At 43.3% G+C, this 24308-nt stretch overlaps 1 protein-coding gene across 10 annotated transcripts in view; it reads right to left on the bottom strand.

Moving 5' to 3' along the window:
- The window catches only part of tcf12 (transcription factor 12), a 91833-nt gene that overhangs the window by 42654 nt on the left and 24871 nt on the right, over window positions 1–24308 (bottom strand). For all 10 annotated transcript variants that reach the window (XM_038274683.1, XM_038274682.1, XM_038274685.1 and 7 more), the window contains one exon: window positions 22351–22453. In XM_038274683.1, coding sequence (XP_038130611.1) covers window positions 22351–22453 — 103 coding nt within the window. The remainder of the gene's footprint in view (window positions 1–22350; window positions 22454–24308) is intronic.

Below are 24308 nucleotides of genomic sequence, written 5' to 3'. Positions count from 1 at the left end.
TGCTCAAGTGCAAGAGTTAAATATTCATTGCCAGCATGTGTTTTGTCACCCATACTGGTTTTGATATGAATAATTGATGGCCACCGTTGTAATTCAAACCCAGCAAGCAGACAGATGTGTTTGTGAAACACATCAACTAAAGTTCATGCAAAGAAGCAGTAAAGTTCTACAGGGAAACAACCCAAAGGAAACACACTGCCCTTCTTAAACGAGACAATTTAACACCATTTCAGTCCACATTAAAGAGATGATCCCATATTTTAAAGCTGGGTTGCAAAAAATCTGACTCATGTATAAGTCACATATTTAGAAACTACCTCCTACAGGTTAGGACAAAATGCTTAGGTGACTGTGTTAGATGGAGTTAATCTGACTTTCAATTGGGAATCCACTTAAGCTGAAGTCTCAACAGAAGAGATCTTTGCATACCCACAGAATTTTTTTCTCAGTAAAAATAACAAGAAAACTTTAAAGTGAACCAAGCAGAGCCTTGACTTGAATGACAGAAAATGTGTGGAGGAAGCTAAAGATTAGGGTGATGGAAAGGAGGACTGCCAGCCTCAAAGACTAGGAGCTCATCACCAAATCTAAATCTATAAAGCACAATCTTTGAAGGGTTAAACCCTTTAAGTCCAGAGGGGTTTGAAGCAATTTCCTCTTGAAATTACATATCTGATTAAATCAAGTAAAGCTCCAAGGTAATAAAGTGGAAATGTAAAAAAATATATCTAATTGTATGAAACAGTCATTTAATATTTTTCAAACCTTCCCTAACGACAGTGTGGCAGGCGGACCTGTACATTTGACACACTTATGCCAAAAGTGGCTAAAATGTGTATGGATAGGCAAAATTCCTGCTCAAAGCGACTATCTTCTGGACGCAGTTCCTGGAGGAGCTGGTGCCATTTTCCATACCGGAGAATATGGTGAACCCAGGGACGTCGATTCAGATGGCTTTGTTTCCGCTTTCCAAAGCACCAAAGCACAACGACGTAAAATTCATGTCCACCATGTTGACGTAAAATCAACAACCAGCAGGCTCCATGACATTGTGGAGCCCTTGCTTTCGCTGGCCGAGCGAATTTCTGGCAATATGTCAGACGAAGAAAAGCAGGTTATACATTTTATGTGTACATTGTAACGCATCATTAGGCTAAACATTAGACTTAACTTTTTCTTTGAACACCCATATTGGAAGAATGATCCTTTTATCTAAACCTTTCAATAAAATCTGAACCCTTTTAATCAGTGGCGGCTGGTGAAAAATATTTTTGGTGGGGCTGATATAGCCTAGTGTATGTCTCCAACTAATCCGGAATAAGAATTCAAATAAACAATTGGACAATACATACAATTTAACAGTAATGATTTAATTTACTATATAATAACAGTAACAGTGATGATTTGGGTCACTGTGACGGGGTTCTTTGGCCTCCAAGAATCCAGGCTCAGTCGGGTTACCGGTGTTGGTGATTTATTGTGCTCAAAAACTCAAAACAGGGTGCAAAAGAAACTAAACATATACAAGATACTCTGGGCCTCAGCCTCCCTCCAGTTACCAGCAATGTAACAAAGAAATAGAAAACAAAAATTGCCGCTTTTCTTCCCACAGCCCTCATTAAATAGTTTAAGCCCCTCCCCTCAGGCTCTCTTATTTCTGATTTCTTCTCATTAATCAGTTTTGTCCATATATTACCTCCACAAACAATTGATGTACAAAAACAAATAATTTTTACAACTTCATTCCTTTACACAGATTCATTGACTTATTCAATTACACCAAACTGGGTTTGAACCCAGCAAAGACGCAGCCAGACTGAAGATGACAAGTCCCCGTAGCATAAACACGTACACACCCACCCCCCCCCCCCCCCCCCCCCCCCACACACACACACACGGCTAACCCCACTGAAATATTAAGTGTGCACCCTCAATACGCCAGCAGGTAACCAGGAACAGCTTGTGTGTTTTAAGTTCATGGAGCTACTTGGCTCAGCGCGAGCGGATTGGTCCTCACAAACACAGTATAACAGGAATGTGTGTGTGGCGCGCAAAGTTAGAGAGGTTGTTTTAAGCGAGGAGGTGGATTCGTCACAGTCACAATAACCATGACATGAAATGTTAATATCCTACAGCAGGGATGTTCTTCTGGCAAACGGGTAGATAAATAAGGATCTCACCGAATTTGGTGGAAGCTGCATCTCGCTCGTTACGTTCGCCATCGTCCCTCTAATTGTCTGCACCTGCGCTTGGGTGCAGAAGCCTGTTAAAGCGCAGTATTTTCAGCGCCCCAAGACCATAAAGTTCCGAGACGCTGATTGGCCATTAAATTCACCTAGCAATAGTACATGATTGACAGATTCTCTGCAAATGTGGGGCTGTCTGATCAGCGCCCCCAGAACAGAGACGGTAGGAGTCTGTCTGTGGAAATCCACAAATTAATGACAGTAGATAGGGAAATGTAGTTTATATAATTTGTTTTGCTTATAGGTACACAGTCTAGAGAGTAAAACTGACATTTATGAGTTAATTTCTAAAAATATATTTTACGTTTCTCTCTTCTTATCAGGGAGGGCGGTGCCCCAGCGCCCCCTATGGGCCGGCCGCCACTGCTTTTAATTTATCTAATGCTAATTAGAATCAATAAACCCTGACAGGCCTTTTTGCTTTTTTAGATAATCTAATCTGATCTCTTTGTCTTCATACAGCATTTCTGACTTAAATTTACATTTTTTACTAGAGGTAAGTGTCATAGGAGACATTTTTTGTCTTATCCACAGTTCAAGGGTTTGTTGATGGTGTTATGGAGCTTTCAGAATTAACAATACATTCATATTACCTGCAGTGATAATGGCTTTTAATTGGAGCATATTATAAAGATTACTGATGTCCAACTGTAGGTACTTTATTTCTGTAATTGATGAAAACCTTTCAAAGATCTTCTTTAATTAAATTGATCAACTACTATCATTTAACAGTTGCTCTGAAAAGGTGTGAAAATCTTAGTAAAAACTACCAGGGATTGGAAAATTCACAATAACCCTGAGTTTATTTTCTGCTTTAATTCCTGCTTCATTTCTCATGAATCGACCAGAAACAGAAATGGGTTCAGCAGCACTCTGGGGCCTGTACACCAACGTTTTTCACTTCACTTCTCATGCCAAGTTCCTGTGATTTCATGTTCAACTCTGTCTCTGGTAACTGTCTGCTTGCAAAGATTTACAGAAATTTACACATAAATTTCAGGAATATGTATCTGTGTGCTGCTGGAGTAAAGTAGAACAAAGTGATACATCATGTGGAGCATAGTGCTGGCTTGGTCGCTTCTGAAGCCCAGAGCCTAAATTAGCTGAATAAAATATCTTCCAGTGACAAAATCTTATGTCTGATCCTCAGCGGCTGAAAGTAAGTGAGCGAAATAGGTCACTATGATAAAGAGTATTTGGCAGAGAATAGAAATAATACTAAATGTTTGGTGCAAAACACTTTTTTTAATTTAAATGTTCAGCTTTTAAACATCCCATAAAGAGTGGGTGGTTTACAGTGTAAAGAAAGAAGAAGAAAAGCAGAATGTATCTGTTCACATGTGTAACAGGCTTGTTCTGTTTTCCCTGCTCTAAACAGGCCTGTGTGATCACAGCCGCACAACAAGAGCAACACTAATATTATTATTACATTTCAGCAAAGCCTATTTGTTTTATGAGGAACAGGAGGACGTGTTTTTCTTTTTCTGCTATAGAACTATTAATTAAACTGCGAGCAGGCGCTGACGGGAAGCCAAATTCATGGCTTTCCGCAAAACATCAGGAACGGGTAGATAATACAAAAACTAGCATGATTAAAACGCTTTAATTACTGCGGCCGCAATCCATCAAATAAATGGTAGGAAGTCTACCATCGCTTAGCGAGTCCCTATTCATATAATCTCACAAGGGGAAAAAAAGATTTCATAAGTTTAGATGAAAATGCTGTGTGAGCCTGATAATTAGCATATCACTCAAAGGTGTGAAGGTGTAAGAATGCTTGCGAGGCATCTCACTGCAGAAGGCAATCTATGTTCATCGTCATGTCATAGTGATGTAAATAACACTTTATTTCAACCGAAATATGATAAACAGCAACTATAGAGGCGCTTAAGAAAAATCTGTTGATAGAAAATTTTAGGATATTTTAGAATTCCCACCATGATAGACAACAAAGTTTATTTATTCAAACATGAAAAATACATTTTCAACTATTTCAATTAGGTTTATAACATGCCTTTTGATGTAAGGACTGAATTGTGAAAGCTAGAAACCTTTTATTTTGAAGGTTTTCGGACTGTCGTAGTTAATCCTGTCTGATATTTAATCGCTATTGTTCTTGGAGGTACTTTATCTATATGATCTTTATCAGAAAGAATCCTATTAAAGGTAATACTGTAGTCTCCAAAATGGTGGCAAATGCATCTACTTTTACATTTAAGTATCATGTCAACCGTACAACCTAATTTATCATATCAGAATTTTCTTTGGTAATTTTTTTTTTTTAACCTTTATTTAACCAGGAAAAAAATCCCATTGAGACTTAAAACATCTTTTTCAGGAGTCTTTAAGTCTTCGTCTAAAGAACTTTAGATCCACGAAAAAACAAGGCAACAGACTTGTTGATAATAAAACAAATTTTTCTAGAAACTGTCTACAGAAACTATGTTATTATTCTTAATTGCAAAGGAGCAACAGGCAAAAACGTTTGGTTATCTAACATAACCCCAGTTCTTAGAATAATATGAGCGAGGTGTCTCGCTATGGGATGCAGCCTCCTGCAGCCCTGATAGAAGCATCTATCTCAATCTGCCAATCCTGATTGGCCGGTGGAAGTGCCCGTCATACGCCACGCCCCGTAGCTCCGACTACTAAAGCGTGTGCGGATCACGGCACTCCAATTCAACAAGCAAACCTCTTCTCGCCGCCCTGCAAGAAGGGTCGTCTGGCGAGACACCTCGCTCATATTATTCTAAGAACTGGGGTTATGTTAGATAACCAAACGTTCTTTTTCATAATATTCACTCGGTGTCTCGCTATGGGATATGGTAGCTCCCGTATTGTCAGACAGCTTATCGAACAAGAACCGGCCGATGGGGAAGGTCCACAAGGTCAGTTATGACTCTAGGACCGCACTGGCCACGCACGGTCCAGACACGTCAAGCATGTAGAACCGGACAAAAGTCAGAGGCGAAGACCAATTCGCCGCTGAACAAATGTCCTGAACGGACACTCCCCGAAATAAAGCCCAGGACGCAGCCATCCCGCGGGTAGAGTGTGCACGCAGACCCGCCGGGGGCTGCAGACCCCTGCTTCCATACGCCAAAGCTATAGCCTCCACCACCCAGTGGGCGACGCGTTGCTTTGTGATCGGCTGCCCCTTACGGGGCTCCGCCCAGGAGACAAAGAGCTGATCACTCATCCTGAAGCTCTGCGTCCTGTCCATATAAGAGCGCACGGCTCGAACAGGGCACAGCGTGTGCGCTCGCCGTTCACCTGGGGGGGCGGCGAACGCCGCTAGCTCGATCGGTGAACAAGAACCAACCACTTTAGGAACAAAGGCCGGGTTGGGCTTCAGAACCATACGCGTGTATTCCGGGTCGAACCGGGTACATGCGGGGCTCACAGAGAGCGCATGAATGTCGCTGACTCGTTTCGCAGAGACCAGGGCCAGTAACAGCACTGTCTTGAGAGACAGATGTTTAAGACTGGACCCCAACAACGGTTCAAATGGGGGTCCCTTAAGCCCCTCCAGAACCACCGACAAATCCCACGGAGGCAGCAAAGGTCTGGAGACGGGGAGGAGCCTGCGGGCGCCCTTCATAAACCGACAAACCAAAGGGTGTTGGCTCGCCGTTTTGTCTCCAAATCCTATATGGCATGCTGCTATAGCTGCCAGATAAACCTTAACCGTGGAAAAAGCTTTTCCTTTATCAATCAGTTCCTGTAAAAACGACAGAATCGCTGGTACAGAACACTGAAAAGGAACGTAGTCCCGTTCAAGACACCACCGCTCAAACAGTCCCCACTTGGAGCCATATAGGTTCCTAGTGGAGGGAGCCCTGGCGTTTTGGATAGTATTAATTACACTCTGAGGGAGCCCGGCAGTGGTTAAATTAAGCCACTCACGGGCCAGGCCCACAGCTGCAGTCGCTCCGGGTGTGGGTGGTACACTGTCCCCGCACCCTGCGAGAGCAGGTCCCTGCGCAGCGGCAGCTCCCAAGGCTGGGCGCACAGCATCTGGAATATCTCCGCCAGCCAGTGTTGCGCTGGCCAGTGCGGAGCTATTAGGATCAGTCTGTGGTTGAATGCCCTCACTCTGGCGAGAGTGGGGGGTATCAGGGCCAGCGGTGGAAACGCGTATAGCAGCTCGTGCGGCCAGGCGTGCGCTAATGCGTCTACGCCCAGAGGGGCATTCAGAGTGCTCAGAGAGAAGAACAGCTCGCATCGAGCGTTTTCCCTGGACGCGAACAGATCTATCTGAGCGCGCCCGTAGCGCGCCCATATCTGCTCCACGACCTGTGGGTGCAGCGTCCATTCCCCGTACACTGGCGCGCCTCTGGACAGCAGGTCCGCACCCGTGTTCAAGTCTCCCGGGACGTGCGTCGCTCTCAGGGAGAGAAAGTGGGTACTGCTCCAGAGAATCAGGTCGCGCGCCAGATTGTGCAACATGCGGGAGCGCAGGCCCCCTTGGCGGTTGATATACGCCACTGTTGTCGTGTTGTCCGTCCTCACCAGGACATGGTGACCCGAGAGGAATGGGAGGAAGTGTCTCAGAGAAAGAAACACCGCCGAAAGTTCGAGAAAGTTTATGTGAAGGCGCTGGAGGGCCTGGCTCCAGCGACCCCTCACAGACCTGCCCTCGTGAATGCCGCCCCAGCCTGATAGGCTGGCATCCGTGGTTACCACTTTCCTGGACGAGACGGTGCCCATAGGCACCCCTTGGGTCAGGAAGGACGGGGCTCGCCAACAGCGCAGAGCTGTTATACAGTCCGCTGTGACCGTTATCCGCCGTGCGCCATGACGCACGGGGTCCATTCGGAGCGAAGCGACCCAGCGCTGAAAGTCCCGCATGTGAAGGCGGCCGAGGCGAATCACGAGGATGGCTGAGGCCATCAGACCCAGCAACCGAAGGCACAGTCTGAACTGGACAGACCTGTGCAGACGGAATTGTGACAGGCACGTTCTGAAAACCGTCACTCTTTCCTCTGACAGGCGGGCTGTGAACGGAACAGAGCGCAGGGATAATCCCAGAAAGCATATCTCCTGCGTTGGAGATAGGTGGCTTTTTTCCATATTTATCACAAAACCTAAATCCATCAGGTGTTTTGTGACAATGTGTGTGTGAACCCTGGCTTCCTGTTCTGACTGCGCTAACAGGAGCCAGTCGTCTAAATACGTGGCCAGACGTATCCCCCGGCGTCTGAGCGGGGCTACCGCGGCCTCTGTGCACCGTATGAAAACCCTCGGACTGAGAGACAGACCGAATGGTAGAACACGGTATTCGTAACACACCCCTTGAAAGGCAAACCGGAGATATTGTCTGTGAGGGGGATAAATGGGAATGTGGAAATACGCGTCTTTCAGATCCACGGACGAAAACCAGTCGTTCGGTCTTACTAGACGCAACAGAGCTGCATGTGTCAGCATCCTGAACTTGTATTTCCGCAGGAATTTGTTCAGGGCTCTTAAGTCCAGAATAGGGCGGATTCCTCTCCCCCCCCGTTTGGGGACGAGGAAGTATCTGGAATAAAACCCTGACAGACTCTGTTCGGGAGATACGACAGAAACTGCTCGTTTGTCTATCAGAGAGAGAATTTCCTCCCGTAAAACTCGAGCTGATTCTCCCTGTGCATGTGAGTGTATTACACCGGAGAAGCGGGGAGGGACAGTGGCGAATTGAAGCCTGTATCCCCGGGAAATTGTGCGCAACACCCACGGTGGAGCTGCTGCTGCTCTCCAGCTTTCCCATCTGAGAGAGAGCGGGGGAACATATTGCGGCTCCTGCCCCGCGCCCCCCTGTGGTGGAACCGAGAAATGATTCTCGGGCACCACCGGAGGCACGGTGGAGCGCTCTGCTCTGCTCCGCGGGGACGGCGGTGCCCGTCCCGGGAGCAGAGCTGCAGGGGGCTGAGCGGCCACCCTGCTTATAGAGAGAGCATCGTCTGTTTTGGCTTTTTTTATTATCTGCACCCTCGGCTCGTGGCCTGGCTGTGACAGATTTATTTTTATTTTGACACCATTTTTTCTTTGAACAAGGGTGTGTGACTGTGCTTTTGGACATTCCGCTCGGGGCGCAACCGCGCAGACCTCCGGGGCGATGTCCTTCTCCTCGCAGACCGGCTCTGGGATGGGCAACGGTGGCCTGGGGTGCGCACAAACAAGCCAAAACGGTGGGCCTGCGCAACGGGGAACAGCAGGCTGCACCAACTGAGGAACTGGCGGCTGTCAGGCCGCCCTCTTTTTCTTCCTCGCCTGTGGGACCGAGCTCGCGGCGGCTGTGGGCGGCGGCGGCGTAGCGGTCGTGGAGGCAGGTTTCCCCTGCCAGCCGGCTCCGCGCTCCTTCCTCATCGGAGGGGGCGGACCTGGCGGTGGTGGCCGTCTTGGTACCTTAAAACGCGGCGGCTGGGAGGCTGCATGCGCAAAGGTTTTGCGTTGCACCGGAGGTGAAGGCGCAGGGGCTTTCCGAGGGAGACAAAGTTTGAGGGCCTCGTTGTCCTTTTTCTTTGCCTCACATCTTTGCTGCATTGTGGCCAATGCAGAGCCGAAGATGTCTTCAGGGACGATCGGCATATCCAGGATGTCATCCCGCTCCATGTCGGTCAGGTTAGCGAGACTGAGCCATCGCGCTCGCTCCTGGACGACGAGGGTTGCCATCACCTTCCCTGTGGCCTGGACCGCGACACGTTGGATACGGAGAGACAGGTCCGCGATGACCGCCATCTCCTCCCACGCATCCGGGTCTTGCTCCTCAGCAGACGCGCCAAACAACTCCGCTTGGTAGGCAGTGAGGATGGAGAGGGCGCTGAGGGCTCTGGCCGAGAGGGCTGCTGCTTTGTATGCCTTTTCGGTCAGCGCAGACCCGAACCGTTCGGGCTTAGCTGGCAGCGTCGGGCGTCTGGGGGAAGCTGCAGACAGCTGGCTCACGCTGCCTGGGCAGAGGTGCGCAGCTACCGGGACTTCCACCGGAGGCATGGAGAGGAGGCCGTGGGCGTCCATCGCCTCGCAGTCGAGGGATGCTGCGCCCGAAATAGGGCTCCTGTTGCTGTATGGGCAGCTAGTCCATGTTTTGGAGAGCTCCGTCAGCAACTCGGGGAAGACAGGGAGAAGCTGCTTCACCGCATTTCGTGCCAGGGGAAGCCGTTTGCCTTCGTAGCGGGACCGGGTGGGCTCCGCTATTGCGACCGGCCAGGGAATCTCCAGCTTCTCTGCCGCGCGTTTGCACACGTCGAGCAGGTCCACATGGAGGGAGGGAGCTGGTGAGCTCGCTCCCATGTCTTCCATGGCGGAAGGGCACGGCGGTTTAGGCCTCTCAGGCTGTGCTGGGGCCATGAAGGTGTCATCCTCTTCCTCGTCCTCTGATATGAGGAACGAGGTGTCGTCATCCTCCTCCATGGGACTGACTTCCAGCACGTCTTCCTCGGAACACGGGGGGGCATGGAGCTGCTCGCACTGGGCACCCCAGTCGTAGTCAGTCTCCGGGGCTTCCCCAGCTGTGTCCACGTCCTCCTCCGCGGCTGCACCTTGTGCGGCGGTGGGGAGGAATGGATCACGGTCCGAGATGCTAACCTGGCGGGCTAGCCTGCGTCTGAGGCTCTTGACCGTGAACACTTTGCAGTGTCCACAGGAGCCGGGAATTTCTAGGGCCAACCTGGCGTGGTCGACTCCTAGACAGGTACCGCACACCGGGTGGGTGTCTTTCCCTGAAATTTTATTCCCGCAGCCACAAAGACGGTGGTCTCCCCTGGCGTGGGGGTTTTGGACGGCCGCCATTTCCCGACGAGCTGGAGTGCTGGTAGGGAAAGGAACCGTAGCTAGCTGGCGTGCTAGCGTGGCGGGGTCGAGGAAGTAGCTGGTGTGCTAAATGCTCGTCCGACTCGAGCGTCCGTGGAGAGGAGCCGAGAGGGATTCCGCCGTGAAGAGAGACAAAAGGTTACCGGTCCGGTCTTGAGTGAGCGGACAGGGCAGAAGCCAGAGCACAGTGCTAGCGTCCGGCGACGGAAACTAGCAAGGTCCGTCTGTGGGCAGTTAAGCTAGCGAAGGCTCCGACGTGAGATAAGCTCTCAGGTGAGAAGAGGTTTTGAATTGGAGTGCCGTGATCCGCACACGCTTTAGTAGTCGGAGCTACGGGGCGTGGCGTATGACGGGCACTTCCACCGGCCAATCAGGATTGGCAGATTGAGATAGATGCTTCTATCAGGGCTGCAGGAGGCTGCATCCCATAGCGAGACACCGAGTGAATATTATGAAAAAGAACTTGTTATTTTAGAAGGATCTAAATATAGTGATGGAATATGATGTGGCATCACAAACCATCTTTCTGTGTTGTTCTCCAGTTCTCTGTTTAGAAGCCAGCCATGCATGTGGGTCCATGTAAATAGCTTCCACTCTGAGCTTAGCCCCTCCCTGCCCAGAGAGAGCAGCGTAGCGTAGCAGCAAAGCGACAGAGAGCACATCCAGTGGACTGAAACGTTCACCTGAAGACCATCGTTTACCAAAATTAAGTTCTCTTGCCAACTCATTATAAAGTTATGAGTGACGTACTTCTTTGCAAGACATCTTTCTCGGAAAGGTGATGCTTTTTCCTGTGTTCATCTTTTGCAAATATGTGTATACAAGGCGGCGGCTGAGAAGGTGGAGGGGCTTTCAGGTGGTTTCACCTGTCACACTTCTTATTTTCGTCTACACACAGCGCTCAAGAGCCCACATAGGAGGGAAATTTAGCTTATTGCTCCTTTAAAAATCTAACAAAACAGGTCATCTGATTGGAAAATCTTGTGTCCAGATAAGCCCTGCCCACCATCAGCAGTCAATTAACAACAACGTTTGAAGTGAAGTCTTTCCAAAAAAAAAAGCCAAGCTGGACAATTATTCAACTCTTTCATCCTTATTGATCACAGAGCATAGCGTGGTGCTCTGTTCAGCCCTTTATTTTGATAATGCGAGCGGCGGTGACCTCACCGTCCCCCGGGATCAATTCAAAACCCTCGCCACAAAACTTAGCCAATTAGTGAGCATGCCTCACTGCCTCTCAGATGCATTCCAAGAGCCTCTTTTTGCATTCAAAGGAAACTAGCATATTTTCCTTGCTCCAAGGAATGCCAAGACCATGAAAACAAACACGATGTTGAACAGGGAAATTATGTTAATGTAGAAACCAAACGCACCAACTCACTTGTTTCTCTCTCTTTTTTTTATATCCTGATTAAATATGAGTTTGGAATCAATGCCTGAGCTTATGTTCCAGTCTGATGAGATCCATGTCACATTACTGCAAAACATTATTCCTATAATTAGATCATTAAAGCATGCACAAATAAATAAGAGGAAAACTTTTTAGCATTTAATCACGCAGAGCTGCACATTGTTATACATCCTGATGTTCATTTTTCTGTAAAAATCCATTGAAAAGATTGGAGTTAAACTACAATCATGCCAGGAGGATCTCTGGTATATAAGGTCCAGGATTTGGCCTGTCTGGCTGTGTTGGAAGTAAAATTAGACAGGCTCCATGGTTACAAATACATTCCTCTGGCAACCAGAGACGACACGGGAACACATCAGATGTACACTCACTCGTTGGGCTTTTCGCCACACCTTTTAACATGCCTCCTTTTGTTTCCCTTTTAAGAGTTTGTATATATTCATTCGGCCAAAGCTGTTTGATGCCCCCCCCCTGTAAATAAAAGCGGGCTGAGTTAGAGGTTAGGTCAGCGCGGATGAGGAAATAAGGGGGCGGAGGGGGGTCGGTGTACCATATCAGCTTCCTCCCTGCTTGTTGGGAGAGTGTTTGCAGCACAGCACCGCGAACAACAGCGGGATTCAGGAGGACGGAGCAACGAAACAGCAAGGAAAAATGTCTCCCCCTGCCCTGAGCCTCCACATCAATTTCTGCGTACAGCCCTCTCAGCGTGTGACATTATTCAGAACAGTGAGAGCAAATGTTAATGAGTTCTTATTTGCATATTTATTTTTTTTTCTTTGTTGAAATGTCACTGATTATTACGTACTAGCGTGATGAATGCATCTGCTCATGCAGCCTGATGTGTAATTAGCCATTAGGTGGAATGAATAGATCAATTAAAGGAGAGGGACTGGGATTAAGAGAAATCAAACTGGGAAGAACACAGGAATAAGAGGAAAGATAACACATTAGGCTCATGGGGAAATAAACGCACAGCTTTTATAAATCAGGAAACTAATCAAAACAAGGCCGCCTAATCAGCAAAATCACACACATCCAACATTTTAGTAAATATGCTCTTCTGTTTTGGGAGCTTCTGCCCTTCGCGGAAGCTAAACAGTTTATTTTCTCCTAAAATCCATCTCGACACAAGAGAGAGAGAGAGAGGAGAAGTGGATTTCTTGATTGTGTTTATCCCCTCCCAGGATTATCAGGTGCTACGGCTCGGTATATTTGAATTTTTTTTTTCTAACGTGGTGAAAAAAAAAAAAAAGAAAGAAAGAAATGGGGGAGGTGGACAGGGGAAAATGTTTTCGCTTGGCCTTTGCCTTTTTCCGGTCCCAACTACTCTCCCGCCGGTGCTTGTTATTCACAAATGAGGAAAAAAATGCATTACTGCGGACCAGATGGGAACATTCCACATGACCAAACCAATCAATCACTTGGGTGGGACGCAGGTGTGACACAGCCGCGCTGCAACACACCATTTCACAGTCTATCAGGCACAAACACATGGTCACCAATCAATGGCACCCCGAGGACCCATGAGGAGGGGTGCTCCTCGGTAGCCACGCCGGTTCAAAGCTGATGACTTCATAATCACACATCCATTCTCTCAGAGGAGAGATGCAATGAGCTCCCTAATAACGTCTCCCTACATGCGAGCGGTGACACTGTAATGGATGCTGCTGTAACATGCTCTCCTGCTTTTCACGTCCACATGTAGCTCAGTCGAATTGTGAGATTGCTCAAAAGAAAAAAAGACACACAAAAAAGGCATGTTTAATAAGTTGCAGAAATATCTCCCTATTAGCTGATAGAATCAAGACACCATGCAACATCAAAGAATGAGTCAATGTTTGGTGTTAGATGCCAAACAACTGTTGAACAGCAAAACAACAGAAAGCCAAAGAGAGGTGAAGGACAAGGAAGAATAGACACATGGGATAGGAATGCTCCAACTAACAGCACTTTGGGCATTTTTCAATAACCCCCCCAAACCCTGAGCAGTTTGGAGTTTAAGAGCACAAGCCTGCACTAAATAACACACTGAAAAACTTCTTTACATTGGGATGGCATGGCGGGAGAGCAAGATCTAAAGCAACCACTCCAAAGTGTTTGGTTGGTTTTAACTTGATAAAAAATAAAAAACTACCTAACCACCCCTATATCCTTGGCATTAAAGCACAAGTCTCACAGAGACGTGCTTCTTTCTACACTTCCTACACTTTACACACTCTGGGCTGTGCCAACGCAGGAGAAAATGTCAAGCATTGTCAAGTGGGAGTAAAGGCGAAAAAAATGTTTGCATTTCATTATCCAATCACAATTCACTACAGTCCAAAAAAACAGGGAAGGGGACATTATCTAGTATTTTGCACCCCAGCATGGACACAAGAGGCAGGCAGTGGTGACTGTGGAAAGGAATGAAGGTGGGAGTCAGAAGGAAAGGAAGGGCTGAAGAGATAAGATGAGAAACAATATTGGTTTATTGTGGAGAAATTTTACAAAAATTTAAAGTTTACAGCCTACCACGAGTTCTCTGTAGGGGTGTCGGTAAGGTGAGTCGGCTGGCAATACTACCATATGCTCATTATAGCAGGTTTTGGCACTTTGGCGATGTGGAAAGGTGCCAAGTTCTGCGGGAAAAAAATAAATCAGCATCTCCTTAAAGCTGATCAGCACTAAAAAGCACGAGCTGATTTAACATTTCCAGGTGTTTTATTCTCTTAGATCAGAACTAGTCTTTTTTTCTCCTTTGGTTTGTTTCTTACTTAGTGTTCTTTATTCCCCGGTTTGCTCTCATCCACAGCTGTTCCTAATTCCCCCGATAACTCACTTGCATCAATTCCAAACCTTCAGCCTTGCTTCAGCGTATAGACTCAATGGTTTTTATTCTTCCATTATGCTGCCAGCGCTATATGTCCAACTCACCAAGTAATTCTCCTGTAAACTTATCTTGGTTTATTATCACTTAAACCTCTGCTCATATCCATCACTCCTAGAGTTAAAAAAAGTTCAATTTAATTTCCCATAACTATTCTGCTGGTAGAGGCAGTGTGAGCAGTTATGTCCAACTCTTCTTTGATGATTATCCGTTAGACAACAGCTAAATCAGCTGCGAGGACCAAAAAATGGCAACTTATTGAATTAGACTTAGAGACTTAGACTTTATTTTTCATTTTGTACACACAAATGTAAACAAAAAATGGAATTTGGATTTGTATGTTAAGTTTTTTTTTTTATTGGTGTCAAGTGGTGATTTTTTGGGTGGGAAACTGAATTCTAGGTTTTCAAAAGCAATAAATCATGAATATCAATGTAAATAGTAAAAAATCTACTATAATTCTCTGATTTTAAGAATCTATACATGGATTTTGGCTTATTTTCCAAACTAAATTACTAAAGTTGATGAACACTCCAATGATATTGTAATTTACTGTGAAAAGGCACCTTCTTAGTTTAAACTATCTTGATATAACATGCAGTATAAGTATTATACTAATTAGAAAACAAAGCCCTTTGTGGGTGTAGCTGATGTACAGTTTGAAACTTAATGCCTTGAAAAGACTATCAATCTCAACAGCCAGAATTCACGTACATTTCTATGAATTATTGGTATCTCTTTTAGTATTGAACTAGCATCAAATACCCTCCAACATGTTGTAACTGCAAGCATCAAGAAGCGAGAGAGAAAACTCAGAGGGTAAGTGAAGAGAGATATTTTGCAGGTGAAGATCTTAGGTTCAGCAAAACTTTTTTATGCACACAATATGATACTCTTCTAATATCTTTTGCGATATGTATATATATATATATATATATATATATATATATATATATATATATATATATATATATATATATATATATATATATATACAGTATGCAATTGGATTTCTAAAGTCTAACAAGTTTCCTTTAAAGAAGTTAAAGAGGAGAGACTAACAAAGTTGCATAAGACATTTTTCCAATTATCCTAATATTTCATAGAGCACTATATGATACACTGATCCTTGCAGCTGCTTCCTAAAAGTCTGGTTATGTCATCATAACTTGGCTATACCACTGCTCTCTTCCATCCTCTTTTGAAAGGCAGCCCTTGGGGCATTACTCAGTTTACAGCTGATCCTCTACAGCTGGTCAGCCTCGCCAGCCTCATGCTGGGGGCCAAGACCTTAGGAAGGGAGGCAGGGGCTGGGCAGGGCCTGGATGGGCTGAGACAAGCATGAAGGCGGGGCAGGGTGCAGGAATCATGGGCTGCATGGGGAAGAAGAAATGGGATTTACGCTCCTTCAGCTCATTTTTGGCTCTTCACGCTTTACTGACCACAGTAACAGATAAGCACACCCAGCAGCTCAGCATAATGACTGGCTACATCAACTAAACAGCATTGCATCTCAATGTTTCTCTGTTCATATCGGATTTTACACTAGTTACATATACATATATATATATATATACATATACATATACATATATATATATATATATATATATATATATATATATACATATACATATACACATATACATATATATATATATATATATATATATACATATACATATACATATACATATATATACATATATATATATATACATATATATACATATACATATATATACATATATATATATATATATATATACATATACATATATATATATATATATATATATATATACATATACATATATATATATATATACATATATATATACATATACATATATATATATATATACATATATATATATATATACATATATATATACATATACATATACATATACATATATATATATATATATATATATATATATATATATATATATATATATATATATATATATATATATATATATATATATATATATATATATATATATATATATATATGTATAAAGAACTCTACATAATGTGTTGAAAGCTGTAAGAGTGTGTGTGGGTATGAACTGCAGAGAGGAAAGAGGATGCAGTACTGGCAGCACCTGTGACCCATGCTGCACTGCAAACTGAGTGCACACCTGAACAGCACCTGGCCACAATCACAGCCCGGGTCTGGGGAGGCTCTCCCGTGAGACACAGCATTAACAGATGACACCTGCCCCAGTAAAAACACACTGGGGATGCCACAGTGATGTGGGATTTGACACCTCGCAGAGAGCTTTAGGGATCAATTAAGTGGAAAAGAGAAAAGGCGTGAAAGGAATCTGCGATGGGGCGCCCTGTGCAGAATGCAGAATCAATGTCTGTTTTTATTATGGTCAAAATTAAATGCCTCCAAAAAAAAAAAAAGAAGAACAGGGCATGCTTTTAGATGTACATGAAAATAGATCAGGTTTTTGCAAAAATTATTTAGAGGACTAAGGTTTAGCTGTTTGCTCACAGCAAAAAACAGTAAGTCCTAAAGACCTTTTACTATTTATAAACCGTCAGCCTCAGCACTAACAGTGTGAAAATCTTCAAACCAGACAGGACACACCACCACAGGGATGTAATAATTATCAGACCATATACAGCCAGAAGATCCAAACACGGTTTTACCCATCAACACTCTCCATAAAATCAACTGATCTTTAAAAATAATTATAAACCTAATAATTCACTCTCTTAGTCATAAACCACCTACATAAAAAAAAAAAAACATTAAAACAACAACATTAAAAATTGAAGACATCTACTTTAAATCTCCTTAAGTGTCCGGTCCTTTTCTGTATCCTTGGTTTGTCGTTTATTTACTTAAACCAGCACAGCACCTCACACACTAAAACCATTTATTACTAGTAGTCAAAAACAAATCAGCTCATTAAAGCAGCCTCACTAAAAAATCCTGTTTTTCTGCACAGTAATGTTTTTTACTTAACTAAGAAAGCAAAAATAAATAAATAAAATAATGTGCATGCAGACCAACATGCAGAAGATCTTCCTAAAGCAATTGTTACTGTTGAGAGTCACTAAAATAAAGAGTCTTTAAAAACTACAGACAGTGCCTGTGCGGTTAATCACTGGATGTTACAAACTTTAAGGAGGCAGCTTCTAAATGAAGCAATACAAGTCAGGTAGTCTCCTTTAAGGTCGCACGTGTTCGTCTGCTGGTCATTTACACAGCGCATGTGGCTCTATGCTTGTGTTGATGACATTGCTATAAGCCGATTAGCTTTTATGCAAGACTAAAGCTGTATGAACACTAGATATGAAGCAGGCCAGATAAACGTGAGTAATAAACAACAGCTCAGCAGTTGCGATATCACGCCTTCAGGCACGTGTTTAGAGCAAACGGGTGCTAAAAACCTTTTTCACTAAAGCAGTGATAGCTCAAATGAACCCTCACTTTGTTTTTTAATGGTGAAGGATAAGGTTATTCAGTTGTCTTAATGATGCAAGGGGCTGTTAGGTTCTTAGTCCTGAGTGTAAATAGTATGGAGAGCCTGCATGTTTGTCTCTGAATACAGCATAAAAAGGACACTGTAAATTAAGGTACCTGAAAACTGCTTCTGCAGCTTGATAAGTATTTTAAATTAGAAAAATTAAAACAGAGAGATCTAATGGCATGGACCAAAAGCTGTGGGTTTTGCTCAAATATAAAGTGAATTAAATGAGCAAAGTGCAGCTCTGTCAGGTGTAGCTCATTGCCTGGGGTAATTGCCCAGATTGCCTGAAATGAGCCTTCCCCACTGATTTCCCCATTTCAGGCTGAGACCGCTAGGAAAAAAAGAAGAAAAAAAACTCTCAGCGGGTAATCAGATGTAACCATTTCTTGTCAGTATTTTGAACACTTGGCCATCCCTGTGGCTAAATAATTAGAACAAGTAAATCGAGGCCAAACACCCACTAAGACCTGCAGAGGACTATAAGTGAAGCACTAATGGAGCCACTCTGACTTTTTTCCTTCCTCTGTCTTTCTATATATACCACAGCTAAGGCTGAAGATCTCATGCTTTTTAGTGCATAGCTGTGGGGTTGGATAGTAGTATGTATATATGGAAGAGAAAATGATTTCTATATGAATTGACAACACTAAGAACGGACTGAGATGCTGTCCAGCATTTCCGGAGTTAATAAACAAGAACAATAAAAGTTGCTTTTTCTTGTAGAAAACAAAACCTATGTATAGCGCATTAATAATTAATAGATCTCCAAACAACTGTTTAGAAATCAGAATGGGATAATCCCCCTTGATTTGTTCATGCCTGTGATCAGAATGTGAAGTGCTGATAAACGTGACCTTTCTGGTTCACTTACGGCATCTAAAAGAACACCGCCATCATTTTCAGCTACCACATTACACACTGATGCACTTTTAGTTTTAAATAAACATCAGATAAAGGCTAGTCAAACGTTTAGATGCATTAATAGTAATAATCCTCTAATTCCTTATATTTTTCCTTTATTAAAAAGAAAATGTGGTATGTATTAACCATTTGATATATTGAATAAGTCCATAGAAATAGAAGATAACTTAGTAGTTAAACTCAGTTTATAATTACTCTAATTTCTACAGGACCAGGATCATCACTGAGTACTCGCTCAGTCCTTTATCTAAAAAAAACTTTTAGGGGAAAAAATGTATATATTAAGCATAATATGTTTGTTTTTAATTCTTTAATGAAACATGAATGCAGAAACGTTCTTTAAATAATGTATATTGTGTCAAAACTGACTGGATGTCAGCAGCAGGAAAGGCTGTACACAGCTTACAATGCATTTACTGTCAATTATATATATTCCTTTGCACATTTACACCTAAACTTGGTTATTACGGTGCATAAATTAGCAATTTATTACACTGAGGTTATTTATCTCTCTGTCTCTCTCTCTGTGTCTCTCGAACTTGATTGTGTATCAATTCCAGATATCCTTATCAAAAGAAATCTTAATAGCTGCAACCTCTGTATTTTGAGAAGGATGACAGAAATTACTTTCATGCAAAATCACATCAAAGTCTTTTTGTATTTTGGTCCAGAGGAATTTTCCATTTGAAGTTCACTTTAACAAAAGCTAGCCCTACTCTTCTGGGAAGTCATAAACATCAGGTTACACAGATTCATCTTTTAGGTTTGCATTGCGGACTTCAAATCAGGAAGGATACACTGAATAAGAAGCAGGAAGTTTTTACTATCCCGAAGGGGTTTGCATCACCATGCACACTTCAGTCTAAAGCTGGTCGGTTTCCTAAGTTTGTGTCTTTTGGTTTTTTTTTTCCTGAACAATATATCCAGTTTAATGTAAAAGCAGATTCTTAGCAATCAATCTGGGTTAAGATTTCCTTTACATGTTTGGAGGCTTACAAACATCTAAATTAACAGACAACTGATTTAGGGTTGCCTTTAGATTTTAAACAATTCATTTAAAAGTTCAAAAAGCTCCACGGACTGATGGAATTGGGAAAAATATAATTAATTCAACAAAACCTGTTGCTTTAAACAGGTCCTACCAACCAATACGGCTGCATTATAATACTGCAAGGCTGAGCTACATTCAGCAGTGCTGAGGAAATAACCTTTCAGGCTTAATTTAATTTAAGAACAAAGAGGGGAAAAAAAAAACATGATTTATGTACGTCTCAGATCTTACAGTGGAAGAGAAAAAACAATTCAATATGACTGCAGAATTCTGAGCCTGAGATAAGAAAAGGCAATACGAGGTTTACAATCATGCTGTCGAGATCTGACATATCACAGCAACAGATCGCATCTATAACCTGCAGCCGCTGAGCATATTAGAGCCGCAGCTGAAGAGGCCATGTGATCAGTTACAAATGAGATCACATTTTAGTTCAATTCTGCAGCAGCCATTTGGGAACTAATCACTGTGCTGGGAAACCGGTCTTTAGCGCCATCATATAATGAGCTGAGACGTAGTCCGCCATAAAAGTGTCAGGTTTACACATCACAATGATGCTGGGCGCCCAGTAACATGCAGCTTTTAATTGCTTTAATACCGGAGCAAAATGTCATTCAGTAATAAAGCGCAAAGAGGGGAGAGGCTGGCTGATGTTTTTGATCAGGACAAAAAAGAAAAAGAAAATACATTGAGATTGGCAATTAATGCAATATCCAGAGCATGGGTCAGGGTCATCCAAGAGCTTTAAAGCAGGGGCATCAAATTAAACAGTTTAGGCAAAAAAAAACAAATAAATAAATTATGTAAATGAAACACCAAATATAATCATATTTACAAAATAGAATTATACCTTGCTACTAGGGGTGTAAATCACATCCATCATGGCGATTCCATTCAGTATCGATTTCCTGACCCAACGATTCGATTATATTCGATACTCAAGAATACACCACGATACGATTGGATTAATTGGTTCATTTTTTTTTTTACACCTTACAGGCTAGAGAATATTTCAATTTGAAAAAATCAATGAAAGCTGTAATATATTAATGCATTTTTTTGAGAAACTACAGAAAATAAGTAGAGAAGTTGCGCTCCATCTATTCCTATTAAAACCTCATTCACTGAAAAATAATAATACCCCTGTGTTATAGATTCTGAAAGGCTTTGCATCAGAAAATACTGCACAAAATTAGTGCAATGAGTGCAATGCAATACCTCGGCTCCAGACGTCCCCGCCCCCTCCGCTGACACTCCGCTGCACCTCTACCAAATTGTAGCTGACCGCAGACAGTGCCGCAGACAGGAGGCCGGCTTGTTTTGTTTTTATGACAGAAATTGCAGAAAACAACTCGTGAAGTTTGACCCGCTAGAAGAGCAAGGTGCGCGAGAACGCTGGGACCCTTTTTCCGCCTGGATCTCCGCCCTTTTTGGCCCTCATTGTCCCTCCGTCGTCGGATTAAACTCGCCCCGACTTCCTCACCGCCTCGGCCGTATCTAGACCCAGTGTGTAGCACAGACCACGCTTCAACATGGAGCATAAATCACAAATGTCTGTGTCAAGCTCACTGCAACACACTGCTGTAAGAGTATAACCAGGAAGCGAGGTAGGAGGGCAAAATAGGTTTAGCGCCACCGCAGCACGGGAGGGAGAATTACGTGCAGGAGCAAATGGATAAAAATAAACCGGAGGAAAAAAAAAACATGAATCGTTACTCTTGCGGACGTATCGATGCATCGGACGTCGGCTGTTGGATCGATGCATCGATACAAACCAATTATTATTTACACTCCTACTTGCTACACGTATAAAACCATTTCTGAATGATATAGAGAAATAAACGTTAAAAAAAACCTTTACTAACCTTTACCTTTACTACCCCAGCCTCAATCTATGTCAGACACTTCCCTTTTGCAGGAGGCAGCGGTCCATCATGACCAAAACCTCCTTCCACAAGAACAGTTTCTTCTCATCCGCTACCAGCCTCATCAGAGACCCCCGTGACTCTGACACTGCCTCTCTCTCCAACCCCCATTCAGGACCTAGAAGCTGCATTACATTAACGCACAGTCCACTGTTTATATATGTATATGTATATAGCTATAGATTCTGTATTCTATATGTATATCTAACTTGTCTGCACCATCAGCACCAATTCAAATTCCTTGTAAGTGAAAACCTAGTTGGCAATAAACTTGATTCTGATTCAAATGTCACATCTTTTTTTTAGAAAATCTTTAATACCATCAGTAAAAAAAAAGGTATTTGAATCAACTGTTAATCCTGTTATAAAGAAGAAGGGGATTGTGAGTTTGACGGCTTAGACAGAGAGAGCGCGGTGTGACAGAGAGATATAACGATGGTGATGACTCCAACCCTGGGGGAGGGTCATCACTGAAGGAGGAAAAAAATGAGGAAAAGGGAGGGGGGGGGGACACATCTTGTGTCCAAGTCTCAACGTTTCTACCTCCTGATGCATCATGTGCCTTGCACATCAGCCAGGCCTTCTTTTCATACTCTAACACCAAAGGGCATGTAAGGACTGATTTAAAAGGAGTTGCTTACTTACCAGTTATGTTGGAGTTCATAAAAGGTGTTGGGGACAATTCTTCACTGGACACTAATCGGCTGTCGCTCATATGATCACTGTAATGAGGGCTGTCTGCAAAACCCTGGGGGGGAGAGAGCAGAATATAGTTCAGGATACTGAGCGTCTTCAGTAAGCCGAAAATGGAGAAGACCTTTACTCATTAATGTCAATAAACAATCTGGATAAAAATTATTTTCAATGTGGATGGAATTTGATGGATTTTCATGCGAGAAGCACTTTTACTTCACTCCTTTTTTCAGGATCCCCCACTGCAAGAGAAAACAATCAACACCAAATATTTAACCTTTTTATGACATCATAATTACTGACACTTTATTGTACTTTATTGTCGTAAATATATTTCTCATCTCATCACATAAATTAAATAAATACATTATTTCAAGTCTGATCAGGCCTTCGTTGTCCATATATGTGCTTCATCCATTTATTAGGTCAAAAAATCAATCTTCAGCATTATATATGCTCATTATTTGGAGCAGCTATTTTTAGATATGGTCCGATGTAGATCATGAGCCACTGCTGTTTGTTAGAAAAGGAAAAAACACAGACAATGCCGTCCAGCATTGTTTCCTGACACCTGCAGCTTATAAAAATTGCCTCTTTTCCCCTGCAGTTTCACACAGCCAGTTATCAGCATCTGGGGCTTAGGTCTAAATATCGGTCACTGTGTGCTCCTTGGAGCCAACGTAATAAAAGACGCTTCGTTACGGTTAATACCAAACCCAGTGAAAATCCTCCTGTGCTCCAGTCAAACACATCTCCCGAAACTACATTAACTTTCACCAGACGGACCAAGCTACGTTAGCCTTGCATTTTTATACAGCTCATACCCCCCCCACCCCATCGTAGCCTTTGCTTTCAACATGGAGTTTTAAAAAAAGAAGTAAATCTTATTATCCATCTCTTTTTTTGTGAGTGGATGGTGATGGAGTAATTTCAAAGGCAGCGAAGTGTTTTGCTGCGTCGAGGGATTCCCTATTGTGCTCCTGCCAGCCTGCACACACTGTTAATCACACCTTGAACCAACTCCATAACAACAACAGCCCAGTGAGAAGCTCGAGCAAACTAATACGCACGCGTGCACCAAGACACACACACACACACACACACACACAGCTGAAAGAAGGAAGTGGGGGGAAAAAAAGAAAAACATTTCATCCTTTCTGCTGCAAAACAACAAGCAGGCTTTGTGGATTAAATTATAAGATGAACCCTTTTTTTCATTTTCCTCCAGAGTGTGGATTTAAAGGAGTGTGTTGGAACATGGAAATAAACCCAGTGGATTGAGTAGACTTTTGAAATCACACATCAGATAATGTGGTCCGGTACCGAGCAGCGTATTCTCCACTGAGTCTTTCTCTCAGATAAGGAGGCAACAATCCTTTTTTTTTAGGTGTCTAAGCCTGACACTTGGTGTACGCTCAGAAATCCACTGAGAAAGGTTTCCTGGTTTAAGTCCACCTTAAGGGACATGATGGTGCTGAAAGTTTTGATTCATCACACTGATCAGTAATGGGTGGGCAGGAGAAAATCAGCACAGGCTCCAGAAAGGAAAGAAATGGCAGCGCAGCTGTAAGACTGTCCATTTATTAAATGGAACATCCAAATGGGAATTGCTTTTTGGCATAAATGTTGTAGCAAACCAAGAATTCCCATGAGGTGCCAAGAGGCAAGTCAGCAAAGGGAGAGTTGCATGTTTTAAATCAATTTATACGTCAAATTTCACTGAGAAATATTTTAGTCTTCTAACAGCTAATATGCGTGTTAGAGCAATCTTTAGTTCTTAAAGGAATAGTACACCCAAAACATGATTAGCCTTCATTTTCTACTCACCCCCATGCTGAACAACACTCTGGAGTACTTTTTTGATATCTCAAATGCATCTGGAGATCTGGGAGGCTTCTTGCTGTCTGCTG

This window comes from Cyprinodon tularosa, unplaced genomic scaffold (assembly GCF_016077235.1).
Source record: "Cyprinodon tularosa strain WSP-4 unplaced genomic scaffold, ASM1607723v1 ctg924, whole genome shotgun sequence".
Lineage (NCBI taxonomy): Eukaryota > Metazoa > Chordata > Actinopteri > Cyprinodontiformes > Cyprinodontidae > Cyprinodon > Cyprinodon tularosa.
The sequence above is the reverse complement of the archived record's forward strand: the minus strand, read 5'-3'. Positions and strand labels throughout refer to the sequence as shown.